At 32.5% G+C, this 15,660-nt stretch overlaps 5 protein-coding genes across 6 annotated transcripts; 2 read left to right on the plus strand and 3 right to left on the minus strand.

The window, feature by feature from the left end:
- Positions 1-199: 199 nt before the first annotated feature.
- Positions 200-2,233, minus strand: LOC132707492 (dnaJ homolog subfamily C member 1). Of its 2 annotated transcripts, XM_060679380.1 has the most exons (6): positions 1,940-2,149; positions 1,565-1,885; positions 1,110-1,260; positions 770-1,052; positions 436-718; positions 200-352 (listed from the first exon to the last, which is right to left on the minus strand). In XM_060679380.1, the coding sequence occupies exons 1-6, from the start codon at positions 2,072-2,074 to the stop codon at positions 242-244; spliced, it is 1,284 nt and encodes a 427-aa protein (XP_060535363.1). In that variant the 5' UTR covers positions 2,075-2,149; the 3' UTR covers positions 200-241. The 2 variants fall into 2 exon arrangements, with proteins under 2 accessions (XP_060535363.1, XP_060535354.1); XM_060679371.1 differs by having other exon boundaries at positions 770-1,260; positions 1,940-2,233.
- An 86-nt stretch (positions 2,234-2,319) lies between these two features.
- LOC132707509 (ribonuclease P protein subunit p21-like) lies at positions 2,320-4,269 on the plus strand. Its single transcript, XM_060679404.1, has 4 exons — positions 2,320-2,509; positions 3,565-3,693; positions 3,746-3,846; positions 3,898-4,269. The coding sequence occupies exons 1-4, from the start codon at positions 2,423-2,425 to the stop codon at positions 4,145-4,147; spliced, it is 567 nt and encodes a 188-aa protein (XP_060535387.1). The 5' UTR covers positions 2,320-2,422; the 3' UTR covers positions 4,148-4,269.
- LOC132707502 (actin maturation protease) lies at positions 2,499-3,608 on the minus strand. Its single transcript, XM_060679391.1, has 2 exons — positions 3,071-3,608; positions 2,499-2,999 (listed from the first exon to the last, which is right to left on the minus strand). The coding sequence occupies exons 1-2, from the start codon at positions 3,439-3,441 to the stop codon at positions 2,702-2,704; spliced, it is 669 nt and encodes a 222-aa protein (XP_060535374.1). The 5' UTR covers positions 3,442-3,608; the 3' UTR covers positions 2,499-2,701.
- Positions 4,270-4,313: 44 nt separating the features above from the next.
- Positions 4,314-6,643, minus strand: LOC132708479 (presenilin homolog). The gene is made up of 7 exons (XM_060680813.1): positions 6,148-6,643; positions 5,884-6,093; positions 5,611-5,831; positions 5,459-5,557; positions 5,196-5,399; positions 4,588-4,700; positions 4,314-4,528 (listed from the first exon to the last, which is right to left on the minus strand). The coding sequence occupies exons 1-7, from the start codon at positions 6,486-6,488 to the stop codon at positions 4,373-4,375; spliced, it is 1,344 nt and encodes a 447-aa protein (XP_060536796.1). The 5' UTR covers positions 6,489-6,643; the 3' UTR covers positions 4,314-4,372.
- A 254-nt stretch (positions 6,644-6,897) lies between these two features.
- On the plus strand, positions 6,898-8,044 carry LOC132708495 (exosome complex component RRP46). Its single transcript, XM_060680815.1, has 4 exons — positions 6,898-7,220; positions 7,273-7,386; positions 7,443-7,564; positions 7,620-8,044. The coding sequence occupies exons 1-4, from the start codon at positions 7,148-7,150 to the stop codon at positions 7,923-7,925; spliced, it is 615 nt and encodes a 204-aa protein (XP_060536798.1). The 5' UTR covers positions 6,898-7,147; the 3' UTR covers positions 7,926-8,044.
- Positions 8,045-15,660: the final 7,616 nt, after the last annotated feature.

Genomic DNA, 15,660 nt, shown 5'->3' on the forward strand with positions numbered 1-15,660 from the left:
CTGTTATTATTTCAGATATAATAAGGAAAAAAGGACGCAAATACGGTACAAAGCACCAATCTCTACTCCAGATTTGTGATTGTATGCTAGAAGCACTTAATAAAATGTTGCTATTTTTCTTACAAGAACTATTCATTTCCATGTCTTACTTTAAGGCTTTTACCCAAAGCCTACATATAAAATCAAATATATATTTTCTTATCTATTTATTGTTATTTAAATATATTGATAAATATCAAAACTAAATTTCAATTAAATGTAGGTTGTCAGTTTCTTGCGATTCCGCTATCACAGATTCCTTTTGCTTTTTTAGGGACTCTGCTAAATATTTAAACCTCATCATACATTCTTCCTAAAAATATTTCAAATTTTTTTACATTTTTCAAGATAATTAATTTCAATTTAAAGCCAAAATAAACTGAGTTTAATATTCACCTTTGTTTTCTCTGGAACACAGTCAGCAATCCTATCCCACCTATCGAGGCAACCTTTTGGATATTTAGATAGGGCCTCTTCTAATGTCTTTTGCTGTACTTGGTTCCAGTTTTTTACAATTAACGCCGGGTCACCATCCTTCTTAGTTTTTTGTTTTACTTTAATGGGAGAGATTTCTTCTTCCTTTTCCGAAGGCAATCTATAACCATTTTCTTTCATTCTATTTGCCATGTAAGTAACTTCTGGAACTGATCTAGTTAAAGCTTCCGCAATGTTTTCCCACCTAAAATAGCTTACTGTCTTTCTGCATTTAACTACATTCTAAAGAATATACCTTTTGGCAGAGCCCTGGGGATATTTCTTTACTAATCTAATAAGTTCATCTAAATCATCATCAGTCCACAACCCTCCACATAATGGAGGTGGAGCAGAGGATTCAATAGTCAGTTCTGTTTCATTGTGGTTTTGAGATTTTATTTCGAAATTAGGCCCTTCTGGAACAATAAATTTATTTCTTTTTCTAACAGTTTTAATTTTTGGAGGCTCAGGTTCAGGTTCAGAAGCATGTGGTCTCCTGGCTTCTTCAATATGTTCAGTCACTGCCGATTTAATCACGCCTGAACGAATATGAGTTAATTTGGTTGCTAGAAGTTGATTAAAATATTCAATCTTACCTAAACCATATGGAATTGATATTAGAGAAAACCAAATTAATCGGGGGAGTTGGACAGGTAATGTATCAGCAAAAGAAGGTTTTGGAATTTCCGTTACAAATTCATTAAGATTTATTTTTTTGCTTAGTTTCTTCCGTTTCAAATTTTCTTGCTAAAAGGAAAAAGAAACTTACAAATCTATTTAAATAGAAAGTCAATTGTATCAGATTATACAAATAATAAAACTGATAAAACAAGGTATAATTTGATTTAGTCTAGATCATTAAATCAAGCTAGAATTATTTATTTATATAAATTGTTTTTAATTATTGCTAACAATGACATATATTCAGACACATGAAATATACAGTTTTTTTTTATTAACATTTTTAACATTGATAATAATGTGAACAAGCACTGACAGCAAGAGAATGGATTAGTAAGCTATAAACATATAAGCATATAAAAATACTCACAATTGTATACTTTCTTTCAAGATATGCAGCCCAATTGACCAAATACTGTCCAATGGTTACAATAATAAATAAGATACAGCAAGCTTCAGTAATACCCATTTTACGGACATATCTATAGTAATACACAGCAGACCGCCAGTTCGGCAGACCATTGACAAGAACTTCATCATAATACTTTCTTTTTGAAACACTCCTTAGAACTTCATAGACTGAGACTAAATTGCGGAATTGAACAGAAGTGTCTGTATCCAGATTTTTATCAGGATGAAGTTTAAGAGATAAGCTTCGAAAGGCCGATCTAATTTCGGAACTGGATGCATCCTATAATGAATACGTGTCGGCTTTGCCTACAAGTCGATGCATAGGTACTCTTACTTTGGAAATGTTTAGAAGATCATAAAAGTTCTCCTTTACTTCGTCCACCACATCAAATACTTCAAGTTGTTCTGAATCCCATGCAAAAGAACATTTTATTAAAATAGATATTAATGTACAATGTGCTAATTTCATTATTTTGAGAAATGGATAAATCAAATTAAACGTCACTATTAAATCTAGGTTATATTACTTCAAATGACGTTGGGACTACTTAACAAAGAGTATTTGAACTATTTCACAGAAAATATTTAAATAAACCATACTTTTTGAATGGTAGATATCATCATGGATCTATTTTCACCCCTTTTTCTACGGTCTGCATCGAGCAATGTTTTCTATTATTCTGTGAATACTTCAATTTAAATTGTAAGTATAATTATAATTATTGTAAGTATTAATTTATCTATATCTATTTGCATCATTAATTTAAAAATTGCGTCTATGATTTGTAACTAACGTTTTTGCTTTGAATCGCTCTAAATGCGTTCAGTTGTTATATCCAGATGTAGGGTAAATAAATCCCTACTGTTTGAATCTGTGGACGGTCCAAACTTTGCAACTATTTTTGTAAGGCAAAATAGGTTAGATATCAAAAAGTTTTCATCGGAAACTTCAGTTGCCAGTGTCAGCAGTCAAATATTTCCCGCCCTTTGACTTTGTTATATTCATTACCATGGTCCTCTTATTTAAAATATTATTTAATCAATTTTTCTGATTTATTTATTTTTTATGTGATATTCTACAACTAAGAGTAATTTTTCACATTTCTTCCTCAAAAATAACAATACTTCTTTCATTGAGACCACATGGGCCACAAATTCCACCAGTTGGAAGGCAATAGTCCAAATTATCAAATTTTCTATCTGGTGAGAACTCATACAGCTGACTATTACTTCTTGCTAATTCCTCTAAACTCCATATTCCCACATTTTTTGCCTTGCCATGTCTAGCAATTACAAAAAAGTTGTTCTCAGTCTCAACAGCGCCTGAAACTGCACACCAATGTGCTTTATGCCCTCTGTGAAAGCCTGGCGAGTTATCCTTATTTGTGTCATATCTGGATTTACATAAGTAAAAACATTTAAATGATTAACGTAATATCTTTTTATAGAAGAGTATTAAGGATACGGTACAAGCAGTTGCGCCCCATTCAATAATATTTCCCTCATTTTTTGGCTTTGAAGATCAGCGCAACAAATGTCAATGTATTTTGCTTTTAAAAACTCTCTTGCCAGCTTTTCCATATAATCTACGCTGAATATTTCTCCGTTTTTAGTATAACCTTTTTTCTTGGCATATTCCAATATATTATTTACATATTCCCTGGTAGTATTGCCCTTAACCATGGCAAGTGCTATCAATCCACACTGTGGTCCTTCTTGTAAGTAACTTTGTAAGGGTTTATAACTGTATCTACTAGGTTTAGATATTTCTGTCAAATTGAACAGTGTACATATTTTGTGAATTTCGGGATATGGCTCCGCCCAGTGGTACATCATTTCACAATCAGGAAAGGATAACAAATGTTTATTACGTTCTATATTGTTTCATTTTTAGGTTATGAATTTTAACGAAAAGCATTAATAACCCAATTTCTGTATTATCCTAATTTTTTTAATAAGGACGCGTTTGAACTACCAGTAGTTGAATATCCCAGATTTGCAACGTTGCCGCCCCCTGTATTTTTCATGGTCAACACTAAGAAATGTGTCGGAAAAGACGCTTTTCAGAGATTGAATTATTTATATCAGGCACGTTTGGAACCATTTTCATTGGAATATTATTTTATTTTTATTTTTTTAGATTACTAATGAAACTGCTACACAAAGTCCATCCGAGCATACAGCATCTATTCACTATTCCAACCTTTTAATAAATGTTTCCAAAAAAACGGTCCAAAGATTGTAAGAAATCTTTATTTAGATTATTTCCAACGTTTTTATTTGATTTTTTAGGGATATTGGAATTAAAAGAACAATTTGCAAAAAATGCAGGACTTTATTGCTGGCTGGCATAACCAGTAAAGTAAGGATCCGGAAAAAGCAGCTTGTACATACATGTATGACATGCAAGACACCTAAAGTATTTGATGTTCAAAACCGACAATATTTGTTATGGTCTCAACAAAAGGAAAGTATTGAACAGATTTTGAACTACAGCCCTACTGGGAAGAATAGCCAGGAAAAAAAACTAAATATTAATTAAAATGTTTTAATAAATAGTATTTCCTATTGACTACTAATTTAATAGAAAAGAATTTGGATTTTTGAGATATTTTTTGTAAATATTAAGGTAAGTACCTCTTAGCTCTCAAATTTGGAAGTGTACAATATATATATATATATATATATATATATATATATATATATATATATATATATATATATATATGCGTACAACCTAACAATGCAATTTAAAAAAAAAAAGAAACTAAATAAATACTTGTTCATTTGCTAGACTATCCGCAAATGGACTGACAATTTCTTTAGTGGCAAAATAAAAAATTAATCCAAAAGTAATGGAAATTGGCAATGCAGGCAAAGCTTTCTTAAAAATTGCCAATAATAACAATGTCAAGCAAAGACCCTGAAAATGAAAAACATGTTAAAATCTAAATTTAAAAAAATATAAATAGTTAAACTTACAATTAAAATGGCCACAAAGCAAGCAAGAGTGGTATTCCAGTCTCCATAAGAAGAGGCCTTGCCTACCAAGACACTATAAAATATAAAATCTCCCAATCCAAGTTTTACTCCTCCTAAAAGTATCAATAAATAAGTATAGCACTAAGTATAATATATCTTAATGCTTTCTAGCAATTCTGAGAAAAAAAAACTCAAAAAACCCGCAATATTAAAAATCCAGTCTTTCTGTCTAAACTAATTTCCAAAAATTTGATTTGATTGTAAAAAATTAATGAAGGAATTGAAAGTTTGTATATTTTTAGGCTTTTGATAAGCAAAAGATATAGTGGGGACTTTTTGGATAAATTGGATGCTGACACTTTCGGTGAAAATGAAACAATAGAACCTTTTATTACTTAAAAAGACTTGGCTTTAATATGTAATATTAAAGCAATTTCTTTTTATAAATTTCTTCTCATTTTAATAGACAAAAAATGTATTTTAGCATGGCCTGTAAATTCTGATTGAATTGTTCCAGGAACATTGAACAATTTAAATTTGTCTTATACCTTTAAATTTTTTTAAATTTTATTTTTTTAAAAATTTATATTAGTAACAGTATCTCTTACTTTCTTCTTCCTCTGGAGCATGATGAATTTGTGTTCGGACCTGTCCACTTGGTGCATCATGAACTTCTAGTTGTCTCTGAGCAACTCTCTGAGTGTGGTTATTAAGCCAATCTTGTGTAAAGCCATGATCTTCACTGTTCGAACGAGAGCCAGTTTGCTGATGTTCATTTGTTGCCATGCTGGTATAAGCATACATGTATGTTGCTAAAAATGAAATTTTTTAATTTTAATTGATCCAGACAGAAAATCAAATAATAATTTACAGGAATAGATAAGGGCTGGGAATATTTGTTCATTTCTTTCTTGTGCAGTTTCAACCAATATTCTCAGAGGCCCTTTGGGCATTAAAACTGCTATTAAATCTAAAACAATATTTTAATAAGTTTCATATACTTCAGAAAAAATATTATTTTACCCCAAATTGAGATCACAGCTAAAACAGCCCAAGTTGTCCATTCTGGTAAATACTTTATAAATACCAGGGCCATCAAAGCAGCAACAAAAATTAGATACGCTTGTTGTAAAATTAATGGTCCCTGCCAGTGAATACATATCATACCCATTACTCCAAAATTCCACATTAAAAATAATAATGTTGGATAATCCATAGGGATATTGTATGCTCTTAATATCTCCCTAAAGTTCAAAAGTTATTTTTGCCTGTTACTTAACTTACTTCTCTACTTACTCCAGATATAAATAACTAAATACTGATAACAGCATTAAAGAAGACACTATTAACCAGCCATGGATCACCTTGTAGCACCTGTATTTGTAAAGCCCAATCAATAAAACTGTCATTCCAACAATAACAGCCATTAAAATTAAGGAATTGGCTACAGCATTCCAAGCTTTGGTACTAGTATCGGGGCTTTCCTCGTGAAATGGTGTATAGACTCTATAAAGGAAGAATTCCAATTTTACAAAATTCACAAATATTCTTCCTACCTACAAATACATATCCTTGACGGAATAAAAGTTTACTGCATTTATGGTAGCCACAACAACCACCATACATAGTGAAACCGGCGCAAACAATTTGATGACGTGTTTAGCTCCATATTTTAGCTCTTCCTCTTCTTCCTGATGAGCCACGAATTCTCTTATTTCAGGGTTTTCATCTGCGTGTGTTGTTTCTGTTTTGGCCTCAATATTGTTTCGGTTTCGTTTTCTGGGAATCTCATGTCTAACTTCAAGACCGCTATTGTTGCTGCTGTTGGTTGCGACATGACCGTCCATGAGTCTGGTTTTCTCTGAGACGGAGTCGTAATCTTCTGTGTCACTTTCAGACATGCACTTTTTGGTGGGCGACTATCAATAAGAGTAAACTAAATGATAAATAGATCATAGGTGGTTCCTCACACTAAAACCATGATTATTCACTGCTGATTTTGGTTAGTTTGGAAAATGTTTTTAGTTATTGGTTAAGGTGGCAAGGATCAATTAGCCAGCCTTCTCAGGAATGGTGACGTCAATCCAAAACCTTAAGGATGAGTTCTTCGTCGCTACAAATTTGGCTTTGGTGGATGTAGATATAAAAGTTCAGAAGAGTGACGTTTGTAGCATATACAAAGACTTGTAAACTATTTTCTATGTTATAGATTTTCTTCCTCTTTGTACTTGACATTTTACCAAACAAACTTAGGCAAGTCTATCACGGTCATTTGCAGACAACCGTCGATGAGTTGTTCTCTATTAACTGACACTAATCTTTGAATCAATTTTCATCCAATATCCAATATCAACAGAAGTAAAATGAGGGGGCAGCGAATAATAAGCAATTGCCCTTGACAAAGTGGCACGAATTTATGTAATATTAAAAGAGGAAGAACATATGATGTTAACTTCTACAGACCAACGTAATTTGCATGTTTAGAAGATATATGACGAGTACAGAGCGGCAAAATGAGCTAAAGATAATCTATTTATTCCATTTTGTTTCCTAACTTGTTATGGAGAAGCCTGAATTGAAATGCAGTTTTGGCGTATTAAGTCGACCTGACGGGTCCACTATTTTCTGCGAAGGTATTTAAATTTTATAAAAAATGTCACTGAATATTATTAGCTATATATTTAGGCAAAACTTCAATACTTGCCGGCATTTATGGACCAGTAGAAGTAAAACTTCAGAAAGCTCATATAGACAAAGCATGTGTCGAATGCTATTTCAGACCAAAAACAGGCCTTCTAGGTTGATATAGATTTTTTTAATTTTTTTTTTGCATTCATAAGTACTTACTTTTTCAGGGGTTCAAGATCGCTTGCGAGAATCCTTGATCCGGAACATATGCGAAGCCTCATTAGCAGTGTCACTGTATCCTAGAACAGCAGTACTGGTAAATCTACAAGAAATGCAAAATTCTGGACAGGTAAATGTACGTTCATAATTTTGATCAATAATGATTCAATATTTACGCATTCCAGTTAATATCATGCGCTGTAAATGCAGTATGTCTGGCTTGCTTGGATGCAGGAATCGATATGAAATTTCTGTTTGGAGCAGTTTCATGTTTCTTAAATGGTCAAGGAGATTTCTGTTTTCTGCCTCCTATCAATGAAGACAGCATAAAAGCACTCTTTGTATTTGTATTTAATAACACCACTGGTAGTATTTTAGCATCTCACACTGAAGGGTGTTTTAGTACAGTACAATTTGAAAAGGCTCTCTCTTTATGTAGAGATGAAAGTGTTAATGTGTTTAAATTTTTTAAACACTCTCTTGTACATTAAATGATATGTTCAACTTAGGTGTTTAAAGTTTATATAGAAGTATCTCAATTTAATTTGCAAATAGATCATTTTTGTTTAGAATAGATTAGAGTATCTAAATTTATTAAAAAAATTGCTATATACCATTGGGTGATACTTTTTTTCTTACTTAAATTAATTAATAAAAAAATTAAAAATGCTCTAGAAATTCGTAAATAGCTTGTGTATGTAAGTGCGGTAAACGCATTTGACTCACGCGTTTATTTGACACGAGCGAACCGCAACGGAGCAAGTTTTTAATAAACCGCACACTATTTTTGGGTACATTTTCTCAAGACAACAGGAATACATTCATTGACATGACCGTCAGAATGGAAACACCACAAATTGTCGAATGTTCAAACGGTCGAAAATCCCGATCGGTCTCGTTTCGGTGAGTCTCGCCTCGCCAGGGATCTCGATGTAGCAGACGGTCACATGGCCGACTTTAATTTGACAGTCGATACTAGTTAAGTGAATACGAATTAGGAAAACGATGCTTGTTTTAAAGAGAAGGACGTACATTGATTGCTAAATCTGCACAGGACACATGAATTCCCACGTATACGATCAATTATTATTTCCAAAAAAGTATAAGTTAATTTTATCGAAGGGTGATGCAACTCGCATTCAGAAGAATATTTTTTATTAACCCGTGAGTATCTTTTGAATATTTTGTGGTCATTATCGCCCCCTACTTATTACAGCCACTGTCTAAGGCAGTGGTTCTCAACCGCCGTTCCGCGGAACACTGGTGTTCCGCTAAGCTGTCCCAGGTGTTCCGCGAAAATTTTGAATATAATATAATAAGAAACAGTAAATTTTTTTATTACTATAAAATAAATAGTTTTGTTAATTATTTGAAATTTAGCAAAAATATTCAATATTATTCTAAATTTTCGCGGAACAGTCAATAATATTAACAGTGTAATTATCGAACGACGCAGTTACGTCGTTTGGAGTTACTCCGGGGAATACCACTAAATTTCTAGTGTACTCGATAACGCAGGGAGCGCTACGTAGTGTTGATTTCGTGCTGTTTCTCTTTCTTCGTACGTAAATAACAAAAGCGCAATTTCGATCTGCGGTTCAGCCATAATTTAATATAAATATCGAGTTTTCGTGAGTGTGTTTTTTATTGTATATATATATTTTATATTGTTGGAAATTGGTAAGATGAAATGCAAGTTGTGTAGTTTTAACAGTATTCTTATCTTTTTTAGTTGCTTATTTTAGCATTTATACAAGACTTTTAAATCTGAAATATGGACAAATTTTTGAAAAGAAAGACTGAAAGTGAGGTTAATGTTGGGGCGAGTACAAGCAGGTCTTCTTCAATTGAAGGAGATATGCAAGGCAACAAAAATGCCGAAAATAAACGTAAAAAGATATCCGAATCAGTTCGGCATTATTCGGAAGAATATCTGAAGTTTGGTTTTACATGGAGCGGTAGTCAAGATGTTCCTATTCCGAGATGTATTGTATGTGGTGAAAAATTGGCTAACAGTGCAAAGGTCCCAGCTAAGTTACAGCGACACCTTTCAACAAAACATTCTTGTCTAACTTCGAAAGGTAAAGATTATTTCGAAAGATTGCTGAAAAATCAAGAAGTGCAAGCAACATGCTTTCGAAAGAGCGTTACAATTTCGGATAAAGCGCAAATCGCTTCTTATAAAGTGGCAGAACTAATTGCATTGAAGCAAAAGCCGCATGATATCGCAGAATCGCTAATTTTGCCCGCATGTTTAGAAATTGTTAAGATTATGTTTGGCAATGAAGCGCAGCGAGACGTCCTAAAAATTCCCGTTTCGGACGATACGATAAAAAGAAGAATTATAGATATGTCAGGTTTTATAGAGAACGCAGTGACGGCGAAATTAAGTACAAAAAATTTTGCGCTGCAAATTGACGAATCCACTGACATAAGTGGCAAAGCCCAATTAATCGGATTTATTCGCTTTGTTGACGACACTGCAAGGAACTTATTGGTCACGCAACTGGAGAAGACATATTTAATTCAGTATCATCTTATTTGGAAGAATGGAAATTATTCTGGGAAAATTGCGCAGGAATCTGTACTGATGAAGCTCCAGCCATGCGTGGCAGTATTAAGGGATTTTGTAGTCGAGTTAAAGCAATAAATTCAAATATAGTCTCTACTCACTGCTTTCTGCACAGGGAATCTTTGATTTCGAAGAGTCTACCAGCAAACTTAAAGTCTGTTTTGGAACAAGTCGTACATATGGTGAATTATATTAAATCGAGACCATTAAAAACCCGTATGTTCAAACAACTTTGTAACACCATGGAATCCAAATATGAATGTTTGCTTTTGCACTCTGAAGTGAGGTGGCTCTCAAGAGGAAAAGTGCTAACCCGAGTTCATGAGTTGAAACAGGAATTGCTAGTTTTTTTTAGACAAGAGGGTAATGATGTATATGTAAAATATTTGGAAAATGATGCATGGTGTACTAAGCTAGCATATTTAGCCGATATCTTCAGCTCCTTAAATTCAGTCAATACATCTCTTCAAGGAATAAATGAAAATATTCTGACATCCACAGACAAATTGCTAGCTTTCCAGAAAAAGCTTTTGCTTTGGAAAAATCGTATTGCTCAAAATCGCAAATTTGATATGTTTCCGTTATTAGCAACGGAAAATATTGTTAACATTAACGAAATGATTTCAAATGTGGCAGAGCATTTGTCAATATTGCAAGACAAAATAACTCATTACTTTCCATCTCTTAATATTGAAGACTTTGATTGGGCGCGAAATCCATTTGGTGAATTTGATATAATGAACCAAGATTTTTCTATTCAGGAAGCAGATGAGTTTATTAATATATCAACGGATCGAACGTTACAACTAAAATTCAAAGAAGAAGGAGTGGAAAGGTTTTGGATTTCCATCGAGAATGAACATCCATTTATTGCAAAACGAGCGTTGAATATCTTGTTGCTCTTTTCGACGTCCTATCTGTGCGAACTTGGATTTTCAACTCTAACAAATATTAAAAGCAAAAAAAGAGAAAGACTTACCAATTTAGAAGAAGAAATGAGAGTAGCGCTCTCTTACATAAGACCCAACCTTGAGGAAATTTGTAAAGGTCGTCAAGCGCAAATTTCTCATTAAAATAAGTTACCATGTAATATATATCTTTATTTCAATTAAATATTAATCTTCCAATTATTTTGTGTGATTTACATTAGATTTACAAATTTTATGATAATGGTGTTCCGCCAAAATCGAGACCACTTAAAAGTGTTCCGTGATCCCAAAAAGGTTGAGAGCCACTGGTCTAAGGTAAAAGATTTTTGTGAATTTACGAACACACGGAGGTATTGAACTAAAATAACTTTATTAATAATGAGTACACTGATTTAAATTAACACTCTCTCTTATATTTTTAGGTTCTTCTTCTTTTACAGAGGATAAATAACAAATAATCACAACACTCCTCCTCGATTTGAAGTTTTACAAAAGTGTTTGGATAAATGAAAATCGTGATTACAAGAATAAACATTAGCAGTGTTATACAATATTACACTTATCTCTAAGTTTTACAAATAAATCCTTGCTTAAAGGTTTTGTTAACATGTCTGCAAAATTTTCCTCAGTTGGTGCCTATTCAACAAATATTTTCTTGTGTAATATTAAATCTTTTAAATAATCATTCTTTTTATCTATGTGCTTAGCCCTTTTTGAATTCTCATTACTTTTAATTAATTAATTAATTAATATTGAACTTCTGTTATCACAAAAAAGCAGTGTGGGAATATTAAGCTTAAAATAATTTAACACCCCTTTAAGATTCATTAGGTCCTGAGCACAAGCAGCGGCTGCAACATATTCCGCTTTGGCGGTAGAAAGAGCAACGCATCCCTGTTTCTTTGAAAACCACCATACAGGGTTCTTACTAAGTAGAATTAAGCAACCACTTACACTCTTCAGATCATGTTTATCTGATGCCCAATCTGAATCTGAAAAAGCTTTTAATTTTACTCTGTCATTACTTGATTCATTTTTCACAAGGGTTAATCCTTTAAATTTAGTAGTATTTAAATAAAGTAATATTCTTTTTCCTGCGTTCCAAGTATCATTTGTTGGCTTGTCCAGAAATCTACTTAAATATGAAACAGAAAATGTTATATGAGGTCGTGTAGTTGTTGACAAGTACATCAGTCCTCCGATCAATTGCCTGTAAGGCACATTCACTATCTCACTATTTTCATTATATTGAAATCTTTTTTCCATAGGTGTAGATTTTCCACTACATTCTTTCATGTTAAAATTTTCCAATAGTTTTTCAATAAATTTTGTTTGCTTTATTTCTAGTTTACCTTGTTCTTCCTTTCTATTTATTGTCATCCCTAAGAAATTCTTGACTTCGCCCATATCTTTTGCTTGAAAATATTTCTTTAGTAAAAATACTGTTTCTTCAATGTTTTCATTCTTTCCCACTACTAACATGATGTCTACATATAATAATATTCAGTTATTTTTACCACAGTACAAGCAGCAATCATGTCTTGATCTCTGAAAATTGTTTTCAACGGCAAAATTATTAAAAGTTTCATTCCAAACTTTTGGAGACTCTTTGAGACCATATAAAGCTCGATTCAATCTTAAAACTGTTGATTTTGTTTGAAGACCTTCAGGTGGATATACATAAACCTCAGTTTCTAATTTTCCATTTAAGAAAGCTGTAGGAATATCTTAACTGTTTTATTTTCCAATGTTTCTGTAATGCTATGGAGAATAAAACTCTTATTGTTGCCATACGTGCTACAGGAGCTAAACTGGTTCAAAAAGATGCTTCTACTTAATTTGGAAACCTCTAGTCGCTATTCTAGCCTTTTTTATGCCATCTTATTTTGTACGAAATACCCATTTTGTCTGTATCGGTGTTTTACCTTCTGGTAATTGCACTTCAGTCCAGGTTTGCATTTTTTCATGCGAGTGTAATTCCTTTTTTATAGCTTCCTTCCATTCAACTGTTTTTATCGCCTCATTAGCAAACAATATGCTGAGTAAATTTCATACTCACTAAGATGTTTTGGTGTGTTTATCATTCTTCCATATCTTGATGTCTCAGTTTTTGTTACATTTCTGTCTTTATCATTTAAACTTTCTGACTCTATTCCATCATTATCATCTTCTGATTCATTTATTCTACCTACTTCATTTTCGTCTGTTTCTGTCTCTTTATTGTAATTTTATTCATCCCTTATTATTATTATCTTCATCTCTATTTTTTGTCTTTGACTTCTTCTATTAACTGATTGTAATTTGTCCGATTTTCATCAAATGTAACGTCTCTTGAATATATAATCTCATTATTCTCAAAATCCCAAAACCTGTATCCATTTTAAACTATATCCAGTCATGATACACAATTTTGCACGTTTCGCTAATTTATTTGCTTTTGGTAAAACAACTGACCATGTCTTACTCCCGAAAACTATTAATTTTGATAAATTGTTATTTTGATGCCATCTTGTCGAGGGAGGAATACCACCATTTGCTTTTGTGGGTGACCGATTTAACTCATATGCTGAACATAAGATTGCTTCTCCCCATAACTCTTTGGGTAAATTTGTTTCAGCAAATTTAGTTCTTACTTTATCTAACAAAGTTCGGTTCATACGCTCAGACTTACCGTTCTGTTGCGGGCTATATGTCAGCGTATACTCAATCTCAATACCATTAGTTTTACAATACTGTTTGAAATAATTTGAAGAAAATTCACCACCATTATCACATCTAATTTTTTGTTTTTTGACCCTGTTGTGTTTTTATTAGCTTAATAAAATCAATAACGTTTTGAGCAGCCTCATCTTTAGATTTTAACAATTTGACTACCAAAAAATGTGAATAGTGATCAAGTAAAACCTGAAAGTACCTATGACCTTCTAAAGATGGAGTTGCCACTGGTTCTGCAATACATTAACTATTAGAGCTTCTAATTTTATTTGTTTACCTTGGCAAATACCATTCTGTTCCCTTTTTCTCTGCAACCGTTTCCCCACTCTTGGCCGTACCTATTTTTATTTCTGGCTTTAAATCTTGTATATCTGTCATATAGTCTTGCAGTTCACTTGTCACTAAATGTTCAGTAGCTCCAGAGTACAAAATAAAACTGTTTATGTTGTCATTCAAGCTCACACTATTTAATGCAATAAATGCGACTTGTTTATTACTTTCCTTTACTTCATTTGCCTGCTCACTTGTGTTTGCATTCGTACTATACCTTGATTACCTCGACGTGAACCTCTGTAATTTGTAGCAAATCTATCTCTATCTCTATGCGTGTTCTGTAAACACTCAAAAAATTTGTGACCTTGTTTGCCACATTTATAACACACATATTGGCTTGCTCTGAATGTAACTTCATTATCATTTCAACTATTATTCCCATTTTTAATTGTTCGTCCAACAATCTCGATTTGACAAAATCCATTGTTACATCTGTATTTAATGTTTCAATCGCCGTTATTACAGGATCATAGTCCTCATTAAGAGACAAAAGTAAGTGGCGCACATTATCTGATTCTTCGATTTTAGACCCAATACTTTCTAATTCTAGTATTACAGAATCAAATTTCAAAAAATGATCCTCTAATTTTTCGTTCCTTTTACATTTTGTTGTTAGCAACTTCTTCTTTAAAGTCAACTTCGAAAATACACTTTTCCTCTGAAATACATCTTCTAATGCTTTTAACATATGCTTCCCTGTAGTTGAATCTTTAATTATATCAATGAGTTTGTCACTTACACATCGCACTATGATTGATTTTGCCTTTGCATCCCTTATTTTAAAATCTGTCTTCTCTTTTTCCGCAGCAAAATTTGATACTTCTTTCTAAAACGTATCTTCAATCTGTTTCTCCTCCAGAAATGCTTTAACTCTAAACTTCCAGTTATTATAATTCTGTGCACTTACTTGTGGAAATACCACCGACGACGTATTCATTTTGCCGTTACAAGTTTAATACACGTGTTCAAAAAAAAACTTTTTCGAATTTTCTCTATCTACCTTCCGCCAGCCAACTTCTTGCGTGGTTCTGGGCCCATAACCTTTTGTGAATATACGAACACACGGAGGTATTAAACTAAAATAACTTTATTAATAATGTAAAATGAAACAAAAATTTTAAGCACAAACATTTTAATAATTATTCTCAAAACCTAGTATAATTTTTTTCCATCCACATTTCCTTGACGTACAATCCACGTCCAAGTAAAAGCCTGTAATAATATTTTTATTTTTATTATATTCTAATCCTAGAAAAAAATCAAAATGTTATATTTTATTAAAATTATACTAAATTATAATTATAATTATTAGCCTTATTCCCATCATCAGGTGTAAACCCTACCTATTGTCATTCATCAAATTTCGACAAATTTGATTTGATATACGTCTAATTTTATACAAAATATTCAAAAGATACTCACGGGTTAATAAAAAATATTCTTTTCCTAATTCGTATTCCTATCTAGTATCGACTGTCAAATTACAAAGTATACCATTTGACCGTCTGCTAATCGTCTGTTAAAGGTCGCTGCACTTACTGAAAACTCTTTCACTTTTGTATTTTTGTTGGAGCAAAACAATCTTCTATTTTTATTGCTTGAATCACTTTTACCGCAAAGCATCCGCTTGTTGTGATGAGAAAATGGGTACCTTTGGTTCATTTTTACAGCTGGGCT

Source organism: Cylas formicarius, unplaced genomic scaffold, assembly GCF_029955315.1.
Source record: "Cylas formicarius isolate icCylForm1 unplaced genomic scaffold, icCylForm1.1 PGA_scaffold_10__41_contigs__length_53128322, whole genome shotgun sequence".
In the NCBI taxonomy this organism is placed as follows: domain Eukaryota; kingdom Metazoa; phylum Arthropoda; class Insecta; order Coleoptera; family Brentidae; genus Cylas; species Cylas formicarius.

What these genes read in the sequence shown, in the direction of transcription:
- LOC132708479 (XM_060680813.1), bottom strand. Translation starts at nt 6,488, where the DNA reads ATGTCTGAAAGTGACACAGAAGATTACGACTCCGTCTCAGAGAAAACC. An exon ending in TGCTCCAGAGGAAGAAGAAA is followed by an intron (nt 4,701 to 5,195) that starts GTAAGAGATACT and finishes TGATACTTTTAG; the next exon opens with GAGGAGTAAAACTTGGATTG. An exon ending in GCTTTGTGGCCATTTTAATT is followed by an intron (nt 4,529 to 4,587) that starts GTAAGTTTAACT and finishes TTTCATTTTCAG; the next exon opens with GGTCTTTGCTTGACATTGTT.
- LOC132707509 (XM_060679404.1), top strand. Translation starts at nt 2,423, where the DNA reads ATGCGTTCAGTTGTTATATCCAGATGTAGGGTAAATAAATCCCTACTG. An exon ending in GATTGAATTATTTATATCAG is followed by an intron (nt 3,694 to 3,745) that starts GCACGTTTGGAA and finishes TTATTTTTTTAG; the next exon opens with ATTACTAATGAAACTGCTAC. An exon ending in AAAAAAACGGTCCAAAGATT is followed by an intron (nt 3,847 to 3,897) that starts GTAAGAAATCTT and finishes TTGATTTTTTAG; the next exon opens with GGATATTGGAATTAAAAGAA.
- LOC132708495 (XM_060680815.1), top strand. Translation starts at nt 7,148, where the DNA reads ATGGAGAAGCCTGAATTGAAATGCAGTTTTGGCGTATTAAGTCGACCT. An exon ending in GTCCACTATTTTCTGCGAAG is followed by an intron (nt 7,221 to 7,272) that starts GTATTTAAATTT and finishes CTATATATTTAG; the next exon opens with GCAAAACTTCAATACTTGCC. An exon ending in ACCAAAAACAGGCCTTCTAG is followed by an intron (nt 7,387 to 7,442) that starts GTTGATATAGAT and finishes TTACTTTTTCAG; the next exon opens with GGGTTCAAGATCGCTTGCGA.
- LOC132707492 (XM_060679371.1), bottom strand. Translation starts at nt 2,074, where the DNA reads ATGAAATTAGCACATTGTACATTAATATCTATTTTAATAAAATGTTCT. An exon ending in ATCTTCTAAACATTTCCAAA is followed by an intron (nt 1,886 to 1,939) that starts GTAAGAGTACCT and finishes TATTCATTATAG; the next exon opens with GATGCATCCAGTTCCGAAAT. An exon ending in CCCCAGGGCTCTGCCAAAAG is followed by an intron (nt 719 to 769) that starts GTATATTCTTTA and finishes AAGCTATTTTAG; the next exon opens with GTGGGAAAACATTGCGGAAG.
- LOC132707502 (XM_060679391.1), bottom strand. Translation starts at nt 3,441, where the DNA reads ATGATGTACCACTGGGCGGAGCCATATCCCGAAATTCACAAAATATGT. An exon ending in GGGGCGCAACTGCTTGTACC is followed by an intron (nt 3,000 to 3,070) that starts GTATCCTTAATA and finishes ATGTAAATCCAG; the next exon opens with ATATGACACAAATAAGGATA.